At 40.9% G+C, this 10,516-nt stretch overlaps 1 protein-coding gene across 1 annotated transcript; it reads right to left on the bottom strand.

Annotated features, from left to right (window-relative positions):
- Positions 1-394: 394 nt before the first annotated feature.
- On the bottom strand, positions 395-5,624 carry LOC118797441 (protein ANTAGONIST OF LIKE HETEROCHROMATIN PROTEIN 1). The gene is made up of 2 exons (XM_036556797.1): positions 5,311-5,624; positions 395-3,855 (listed from the first exon to the last, which is right to left on the bottom strand). Exons 1-2 carry the CDS (start codon positions 5,473-5,475, stop codon positions 2,707-2,709), a joined length of 1,314 nt encoding a protein of 437 aa, XP_036412690.1. The 5' UTR covers positions 5,476-5,624; the 3' UTR covers positions 395-2,706.
- Positions 5,625-10,516: the final 4,892 nt, after the last annotated feature.

The raw sequence follows: 10,516 nt of genomic DNA, 5'->3' as shown, positions 1-10,516 counted from the left end.
GTCGGCTCAGATTCCAGTGCGTTCCCTTCTAAACAACAATAGGACAGGTCTATATATACAATATAATCCTCAACATAATCTTAACCCAGACTATACCTCAGAGCCATTCTTAATCTAAATCTCCACGAGCACAGCTGCCACAACACAACATAACCAACAAGACAGAAGAAAAGTGTGGCCTGGAAAGAGATTTGCGTCACTTGAGGGTTTCTGGGTCTAGAGGCGTCTAGACTTGTGGGTCATCTCAATAGAATCAAGAAACCTAGGCCTACATATTCTACAGTTTTGAGACAGAGTAGATGAGCAGATGGGGTTGTGAGGTCAGATGAGGACATGCCAGAAACTACGGCAGCACATGACCTTTTAGTAAGGAATGATGTATTTGAGGCAAATAGCATATAAAATAAGTTTAGTTAAGACAACTTTCCTGTTTTAAAACAAACACCTTCAAGACATAACAGAACTCTTTACAGAAACAGTGACAGTGAGATGTGTAACAATAAGTCCAACAACTTAGGCTTGAATCTGTACGGACCGTCCACCAGAGAGCGTTATAGTGTCCAGCTGCATGTCGGCTTTGGCTTTGCAGCACTCCTGAATTCCCTGAAACACAAACTTTAAGGTCTTTGCTCTCTTTGTAGGAGAAGGAGAAAATCCTAGCGTCTGCATATGTAACTTGAAAAACTTGCTTTGTTTTTCACAGCGTTGTCGCACAATTTTAACAAATAAAATGTTTTTTTATTTTTAAGACATCAACAAATACCATTTCCACTGCATAACACTGTACACTGTACTGATGTCTAATTTATTCAAACAGATGCTAATTTTAGTGCACAATTTCTGTTTGTTTCCCGAGTTTAAGAAATTAGAAAAAAAAGAAAAAAAAAAACAAAACATAAAACGTGCTGTAACTTTTTCACAGGCCACATTTTCTATTTAACTTTAAACAGTAATTGTGCAATAAAATGTGCAGAAGTGCGTTCTCTGTAGAGGATTTACTTATTTTCATATAGAAAATCAACAGAAACGTAATTTGAAGTCCATCCAAACCTTTACATATGACTGTATATACAGTTTGAGATGGATGCATGTATGACATATGACTGTCATTAGCCCTCCTCTCAATTTCCCTAACCGCTCTTTATTCATCTTGCAGTTCTTTTGATGTGCTACTGTAAATTAGTTTAATATACACTCTGCAACCTGCCTCTTCTCCTGATTCTACATCAGCTCTTCAACCTGGTCTTTAGCCATCGTGTTAGAATGTCATACCTTTAATAACAGTAAAAAGAAGACATCTTCAGCCATGTTATAACCTTCGGTTTTTAAAATGTATTTTAAGACGTAAGGATCTGAACTGTTTTATGGTCTGTTCATGATGAAACATTCACACAATGACAGCTGATCTTCAGAAATGGTGAAAAAAAATTACAAAAGTCACTACAAAAAAACTACAAACTATTTGAACTACAGAACAGGCAGGAACAAATAAAGACAAGCAAAATCAAAACAGGTATTAGAGTAAAGTAGACAAAAACACTACAACAGAAATGTAAGAAAGAAAACAAAGAGCACAGCTACAGACAAATATCACCAAAGGCGGAAGCAACAAGGTAGGCCTACACCTATACATATGTCCATTCAGGGTGAACTTGGCTTACAATTAATTGCTGCCTGTTATGCTCATACCAGCACAATACTCACTACCATGTCAGTCTCCATAACACTTTATTTGAAGGTTACCTAGACAAAACTTCAAAACACATGCACAAGCATTAAATTGTGTATTTGTAAAGCAACTCTTGAATACATTATGGCAGTAATCACAAGATGGAGTAAATGACATTGTATTGCCACAAAGGGCTTCAAACCAAAGTGATGGTAATTTGTCTCATTTATAACATTGTTATGAAGCATCATTTCTAAAAACTGGAACTTATAAGATGGAGGCCTAGTTAAGAGCACCACATACCAGTCTATGGAAGATTCTGGTACCCATAAACTATGTGATGATTGTCATACATGTTTTTCCATATGCATCCATACAAATACAAAAATTATGTACTTGAGTAAAAGTAGGAGTTTTATTTCAAGTACAAAAGTACAAGATTATGTACTTTTAAATATGCACTTTGATTTATCACAGATTTTGTGTAATATTATTCTAATAACATTTTCATTACAGAGGCCAGCAAACATGAAAAACAGAGTTAACTGTTCAGGTCTGCAGCCACATTCATTCAATGTAACATACTTTAATTCAAGTTCTATTACTTGGTAATGGTGCTTCATGACAGTGTTATAAATGGAGCAAATGTCCATCAAAGTGTGATTCACTTTATAAAATATCTGATGTCATACTGGGATTAAGACATAAGGTATTTATAAATGCTCATGTTTTGCTTTAAAACTGCTTAGTCATGATTCAGTGCTTATAAATGTGTTATGAAGTCCCAATGTAGGTAGCCTTCAAATAAAGCATTACCCTGGCGTCACTGCTGTTGTAATGGTCCACCGCCCAAATATCTCATCAGCAGTGGCCCTACAGTGGTCTCGTTTTATTGATGAACAACAGATCAGGGTACAGTCAATAACTGCAAACCTACCAAGTGCACCTATATGGTAGGAGTTTCTGATAAAATGGCCAATCTGTGTAGATATCTAATAAACACTTTCTTGTAGGGCAGTTATAGAGAACAGTTTGTCTCAGTTCTGCTGCTCCTGTTGGTTCTGCTGGTTGTCCTGCTGCAAGAAGTATTCACAGTACAGCGCTCGCACCTCATCTCCGGCAGGATTGTCGCCTGAGGCCGGCGCCTCATCAGCCGGCTGTGGATTGTCCTCCTGTCTCACAGCCTGCACCCACTCGTCCACAAAAGTGTCCCCGTGCACTTCGCAGACATTGTGGAGGATGCAGCAGGCCAGGATCATGGTGGGCACCACGTCCATGTGACAGTCGTTTCTTTTTAGCAGGCACTGCCAGCGTGCCCTGAGCCTCAGGAAAGCGTCGTCCACCACACTGCGGGCCCTCTCCAAACGCCGGTTGAAAGCCCGCTGCCCGGGCGTTAGTCCCTCAGACTCAGGGTAACCCTTTAGTAGCCAGCTTTGGAGGGGATACCCAGCATCCCCCAGCATCAGGTAACCCAAGGGCTTGCCCATGAAGTTCCGAGGCGGTGGATCACGGGGTGAGAGGCCGCCCTCACACCCCATGGCCCACAGTGTAGAGTTCTGTAGGATGGCGGCATGCTCGGTGCCCCCAGGGAAGCCAGCGCACACATCCCAGAACTGGCCGAGACCGTCCACTGCGCCCTGAGTGACCACAGAGAGCCAGCCGCGGCTGTTCCAGTAGCTGTCAGCATTGGCAGTCGGTGCAATAATTGGCACGTGGAGGCTGCCCAGGACACCCACGCAGTGCGGGAAGCCCCAGCGAGTGCTGAAAAGACGGGCAGCATCCTCCAGCTCCTGCTGACTGGGTGTGCGGAGGTAGAGTGGGCGGAGCATGACAGCGATGGCATGGCACACCTCCCGCACACACTTGCACACGGTGGAGCGACCTACGCCAAACAGCGTGCTGATGGTCCGGTACTCAACGTTAGAGGCCAGGCGCCACAGGGCCACCGCCACACGCTTCTCCAGGGGCAGCGCCGGCCGCAGGCAGGTGTCCTGCCGAGTGAGGCGCGGTTTCAGCTTCCCACAGAGGAGGAAGAAGGTCTCTCTGCTCATTCTAAAGTGCTCCAGCCAATCAGAGGGTTGGAACTCTGTCATGACCACCCGCTCCCACCAATCAGTGCTCTCTATGTTGGTCCAAGCACGAGTGCGTGCGACGCTGACAGAACGGGTGCTCTGAGCAATCAACATCTGGAAAAAGGAAAACAAAGCTGGACTCAGTGTTCCAAACAGAATTGTGTATGAATACTTTATAACAGCATACTTTACCATCCATAGCAATAAAAAGATTAACGGCTGGTCAATAAGTGTATTTTATAGCAAAGACTAAACATAACCCAAAATACCAAAAGAAAAAAACATGTCCACGTGTTGACTGACTAATTTTAAACAGCAAAACTGTAACTATTAAGCTCTATTTTACCCAGAAAGTGTGATTGTTTAGTTACAACATAATTAGGCACACATCAGCCTGTATTTCATGTCAATAAGTAAATTCTTTAGAGAGCCTTATAAGAGATTTACGAAAAAAAAGACACCCATGGCAACTACTTGATAATACTTAAAGAGGGAATTCCACCGATTGAAATGTTGGCGGAGATGTAAACAAGCCATTCAGAGTGGTTTCATGTGAAATGTTTCAATGTAGAGAAACTTTGTAGAGCACAGACTCTGTACAGTGGTGGTGATAGGAACCAGGGGTCATGATGTCTACAACACAAATATAACCAATTTATTTACTATCCAAAACCACCAGTGAACCTACATACATCTTCATAATTTCCATATGGAATACTGAACCTACACATGTCTCCTGAGTTTTTGTATGTAGTATTGATAACAGTGGTCTAAAGGTAAACCTTAGAAAAAAACGTTTTTGGGCACTATTTTGCTTTACAACATTACTCATGTACCTATCCACCATTAATGTGTTTTTAAAAAATGTCTTAGACATCACGCAGGTATCTGTAACCATTTCACATAATAACTTTGTGTGATGTAGTTTCTGAGCCTTAAGCGCCACAGACACCTGGTTCCATCATCACCACTGCAAACAATTCTGACGAGGTGTTTCTCTAGCATCACACATTTCACATCAAACCATTCTGAATGATGCTATACTAATATTGATACATGTTAAGGATTTAATATTGCCATTTATTTTGACTCAAGTTTCGTAAGTACCCATTGTCTATTAGCTAAACAAATCTGTTTTAGTGGGTTTGGTTTGTATACTCATCCAGAGAGAGACCTGTGACTGCACACAGACCAAAACTCGTCATGAATTTAGAAACATTTCTCCTCATTTTTGAGGCAAAAGCCTAAAGGCCAGTGTTTTCACACAGTGAAGAAAGAACATACGAATACTAGCTAAAGTATGGAAAAGGCTAAAGGAAGTACACTGGACAATTTAATTATGAAGCTGAAACCCAAAGTTGTGGCTCTCAAACAGCTCTTAACTGCTAATGCTAAGTAGCTCATAACTAGGACCATTTTTCAGAGAGGACCGCTGATCCAGCCTCTCTGAGACCAAGTTAAGGAGGTTAACCAGCTAACAGGCGCCGTTATGCTGGCTATCGTGGACCTTGTATATATTTTACAATGATAAATGTCCACTGAGACGCACACAGACACCGCATAACTTACCATGAGCATCCTCTTCTGTCTCTGGAGGAAATACTGCCTCTGTCTGATTCTCTGCTGGGCTTCATTCCGTCTCCGAGTCTCGGCGTTAGTCAAGTCTCTCCGCCGCTTCATTAGCATGTAAGTAAGCGTGAACATCAGAGACCTGGTCTTTTCGTCGTAGTCCATTTTGAGGCTTTTATATTGTTATTATGGGAGTGAGCGAAGCCTCAGGTTACACATTCAAGCCCAGCTTCCAGAGTACCGTAGTGCTCACAGCTGTAATCTTAAGTTTTTATTTAGCCTTCTAGCTGTCGAGCTACCGTTTCGTCTTCTTCTTCTTCAGTGGCAACGAGCGGCAGAATAAAAGTCCACATCGCCACCAAACGGCCGTTTTTTGACACGAAACAGGGAGGAAAACAAAAGCTAACTGCTGTAGTTCAGAACGGGGTGCTGATCAGCTCAGCAGGCTGTACGTAAAGCTAGAGTTAACGTTAATATAGATTGCTTCAATTTTCTATTCATCTAGGTATTTTATCTATTTCCTATTTGTACTTAAGGTTATTATCACTGTTTTATTATATTGCTTTGAGTGGAGTAGAGAGACAAGGACAGGTCTTTAGGGAAAAGGGTGTAGGAAACCAAACAAGGGGTTGTCTTCTATTAGTTTATACTGTACTGTGTTGTCATTGTTGAACATTACAAAATAAAAAACAGAATGTTCAAAAAACAAAACAAAAAAAAATATATAGATTGCTTCAGTGTTGCAGTAATTACCCAAAAAATAGAGTAATCCATTACAATTTACTGCTCTTTAAAAGTAATGGGATTGATGACTTATTTCGTGGAAAAAGTAATCTCTTATTTCTTAAAACAAGCAAAATTATCTGCCAATATAGTGAAATAATTTGACTCAATAAAATTACTTGAGTAAAAATGTCTTGACATAAGTTAAATAATTTTATAATATTCTCACAACATTCTTAAAATGAGAGACATTATACAGCAATCAGGCGTAACATTATGACCACCTCCTTGTTTCTACGCTCACTGTCTATTTTATCAGCTCCACTTACTATATAGGTGCACTTTGTAGTTCTACAATTACAGCCTGTAGTCCATCTGCTTCTCTGCATACTTTGTTAGCGCCCTTTTACCCTGTTCTTCAGTGGTCAGGACCCCCATGGACCCTCACAGAGCAGGTACTATTTGGGTGGTGGATCATTCTCAGCACTGCAGTAACACTGATGTGGTGGTGGTGTGTTAGTGTGTGTTGTGCTGGTATGAGTGGATCGGACACAGCAATGCTGCTGGAGTTTTTAAACAGTGTCCACTCACTGTCCACTCTGTTAGACACTCCTACCTTGTCAGTCCACCTTGTAGATGTAAAGTCAGAGACTGTAGCTCATCTGCTGCTGCACAGTTTGTGTTGGTCATCCTCTAGTCCTTCATCAGTAGTCACAGGACGCTGCTGGTTGGTATTTTTGGTTGGTGTACTATTGTCAGTCCAGCAGCGACACTGAGGTGTTTAAAAACTCCAGCAGCACTGCTGTGTCTGATCCACTCAGACCAGCGCAACACACACTAACACACGACGACCATGTCAGTGTTACTGCAGTGCTGAGAATGATCCACCACCCAAACAGTACCTGCTCTGTGAGGGTCCATGGGGGTCCTGACCACTGAAGAACAGGGTAAAAGGGCGCTAACAAAGTATGCAGAGAAGCAGATGGACTACAGGCTGTAATTGTAGAACTACAAAGTGCACCTATATAGTAAGTGGAGCTGATAAAATGGACAATGAGTGTAAAAACAAGGTCATAATGTTATGCCTGATCGGTGTATATTGACTAGATTTAAGATAGCATTTTTTGCAGTGTACACAGTTTCGCCACATAGGAGACCACTTATTAAAAGTATGCATTCCTGTCTTTTTCTTAGAGCCCCAAAATCAGTAAATGCGCCCCTGGTTACTGCTGAGTATCTTATTACAGTCGGATAACTGTGAATAAATGTCTTTAAATCATCTATATATCTTATCGTCTCTTCTTTGGTTGAAAGGGCATCCATTTGTGCTGAAGAAAGAATCGCTGTTTTCTTTAGGGTTTTGTGTGACTACTGAGGTACACTAATGCTACGCTAGCAGTGCGCTAGGCTACGCTATTCGCGATAACACACGACCTCGAGTGTTCTATTGCTTTTATACAACAGTTAAATAAATAAAGTGAGAAATTAATAAATTGGGCTGTGAACGCGCCCTTTAATATGTTTTAATGTCAGCAATTCCTTCTGCCAAATTATATATCCTTAACAAGCAGCTCGTTGCTACGTCAGACTAACGAGCTCCGCTCACTCACTGCACAGCCGGCAGTTCGTTCAGCTCCTTACACTAAACTCCCAAACTGTCATCACCGCTGAGCAGCTTCTCTGGTTTTTATCGCGTCAGTTTTATGGCTCAGTCCGATTTGGTCAGACTCTGAAGATCAGACTACACGTCTGGCGAATGGTATTCGGTTCGTTTCTGGCTAATTCCAGGTTGTTTAGCTGTTCTTCTGTCACAGCTGCCGACTGAAAAGCTGCTCAGTGGTGATGACAGTTTGGGAGTTTAGTGTAGACTCATCTTCAGAGTCTGACCAAATCGGCGATCTTGAAAGTGTCCGTTTTCTGTTTGTGGCAAAGTAAGAAGCAAAAACGTTCAAACGGCTTGAGCGTCTCCTACAGTTGTCAAAGTCGTTGCTTAGCAACGGCGTCTTAGCGGAGATATACAGTGTTTGTGAAAAACCCGTGATGTTATGGCGAAATATCAGCGCGGATAGAACGCCTCTCAACCAATCAGCTTGCGTGGCCGGAACTAACTGTCGTATAAATTTGCGTAATGCATGCTGGGTACTGTAGTGAAAGAACGCTGATGAACGAAAACATGAAAACAATTTAAAGTTGTGAATTCTGTCAAACTGATGAAGCGGAGGGATATAACGCTCCTCTCTAGAATACAGCACAGCACAATGAATAACACACTGACCTCTAGTTTTAGGCCGCAAAGCCCCTTTAAAAAAAGAGGTCTTAATGCACTCTTTTCAAGCAGTGGCTTCTCTGTGCTACACCCTTAAAAAGAAGGTTCTTCATGGGTTCTTTAGTAAAGAAAATGTTGAACCATAAACACTCAGAGAACCCTTTGCGTGAAGAAAGGGTTCTTTGCGTTGCTAAGGGTTCTTCAGGTTGATGGAAAGTGTGTCTTACATGGTTCTACATAGAACCTTTTTTGAAATTGGTTCTATATAACACCAAGAAGGGTTCTTCTATGATAACAAGCCTGACATTGCAACAATAGAAGAACCCTCTTGGTGCTATATAGAGCCCTTTTCAAAAAGGTTCTGAATAGAACCATCTACAGCACATTGTCCATCAGTCTGAAGAACCCTTTAACAATGCAAAAAATGCACTAATCATGCAAAAGGTTCTTTGAGTATTCATGGTTCTGTATAGAACTGTTTTCTTTACTAAAGAACCCTTGAAGAACCATCATTTTTAAGTGTGTAGTGTGTGTGTTCTTTATTTTTATGACATGTGGATGAAACAGAGCTGTTCTCCACTGAAGTCATCTAGTTTGAGAGAGTAGTTTTCCAGAAGCAGAGCTCTAAGGTCCTCCTGCGGCGCTGCTGTAATGCTGTAGAGCGGTGCGGCTTCTTTTTTTGGGTGTATTCTTTGATGGATTTTAACAGGATGCGAGGAAAAGCTTTTCCACACTGAAAGGCTCCTGCACTATGAATTCTCCCTGGATTTCTGATGTGCGGTGATGAAAAACTTTTTTTGTGTCCAAGGAGTCTCCAGTCACTCTTTCTTCCTCTGTGGAGCCTGCCCTGCTGTTTTCTTTCTCTCTCCTGCTCCTTTCATCATAACATCCTGTCATTTTAGGATGGGAAATTACTATCATCCAAAACATTATGCTGTCATAAGAGCTCTCAGCAATCCATTTCCTTTTTTATGGACACAAACAGTGAAATCCAAGAAGACAACGTGTGTTCTCAACCGCACTGTGCTCCATGTTTTAAACACAGACATTCAAAGCTTCCAAAAGACATTCTATGTTTAAGTTTGTGACAGACCTATTAGTATATATTTTACCTTGTAACACAATGACTCTTTCTTTCAGTAGCCCACTGATTTGGCTCCTGCTCAAGTCAGTGACATATCAGGACCTCCAGAGTGACTTTCCTCACTGGAAATAATGATTGGCCATCATTTGGTAACTAAGATGATGGTTAATCTAATGTGTTAGGGCTTTTATTTGACTCTTTAAGTCCTCTTTATAACCAGTACGAGAGCTTGCTTAGTTATATGGCTATATCTACTTAGATACCAGAGAAAAACAATTCCTGATTGGCAAGTTTTCTGCTGAACGGACCTAAAACCTTTGTTTCCTCCAAAACTTAACAATCAAACAAGTGTAGTACTTTAATACATACACCAGGGGTCGGCAACATGCGGCTCTTTTACTTTTTGATAATTTGGTGACAAATTGACGTATTTGCATTCATAAACACTCCAGCTGGTTTCCTGACACGTTTAATCTGCAATGAGAAACTGTCAAACACTAAAAAGTCGCAAGGCTGAAGTCGCTTCTCATTCAAATTTTCCCGTTCCACCTTAAATAGTGCAACATTTACATTCTGGCGCCTCAGGCACCATTTAAGGTGGAGCGGGAAAATTCAAACAAGAAGCTGACGAATGAGAAACTGAGTTCAGCCTCGTAAAAAGGTCGAACGTTGAGAGACATTTTACAAGAAACTATTCCACTTTCGCGGAGAAGTTTCCTGTCGGAGATGCGAGAAAAGCGACTATATATTATTGAAAATAAATGAACTAAAAATCATACACATGCATTTTTTAGTTTCCAGAAATCATTAAGCCCTGAGAGTCTGTAATGTGAAAAAAACTAATTATAACATAACAAAATGTAACTTTTCCTAGTACAAATTGTGGTTTAGCATGTAAGATTTCAGTTCTTACTTTAAAAAAAGGTTGGAGGAGTTAAAGATTGGGGGTGGATTTGGGAAAAGCCGTTGATTTTTACTTTAATTTTTATTTTAATATTTTTTAATCTATATTACATGCTAATGTAATATAAAATTTAATTTAATTTTAATTCTGATTTCTGAAATTCAAAATTGTGGATTAAAAGCTGAACCAGTTTTCCACGTTGAACTGCCACGATGAGGCGCTGTGACCG

This window comes from Colossoma macropomum, unplaced genomic scaffold (genome assembly GCF_904425465.1).
Source record: "Colossoma macropomum unplaced genomic scaffold, Colossoma_macropomum, whole genome shotgun sequence".
NCBI classification, from domain to species: Eukaryota; Metazoa; Chordata; class Actinopteri; order Characiformes; family Serrasalmidae; genus Colossoma; species Colossoma macropomum.
This window is presented reverse-complemented; position numbering and strand designations above follow the sequence as displayed.

What these genes read in the sequence shown, in the direction of transcription:
- LOC118797441 (XM_036556797.1), bottom strand. Translation starts at nt 5,475, where the DNA reads ATGGACTACGACGAAAAGACCAGGTCTCTGATGTTCACGCTTACTTAC. An exon ending in GACAGAAGAGGATGCTCATG is followed by an intron (nt 3,856 to 5,310) that starts GTAAGTTATGCG and finishes TCCTTTTTCCAG; the next exon opens with ATGTTGATTGCTCAGAGCAC.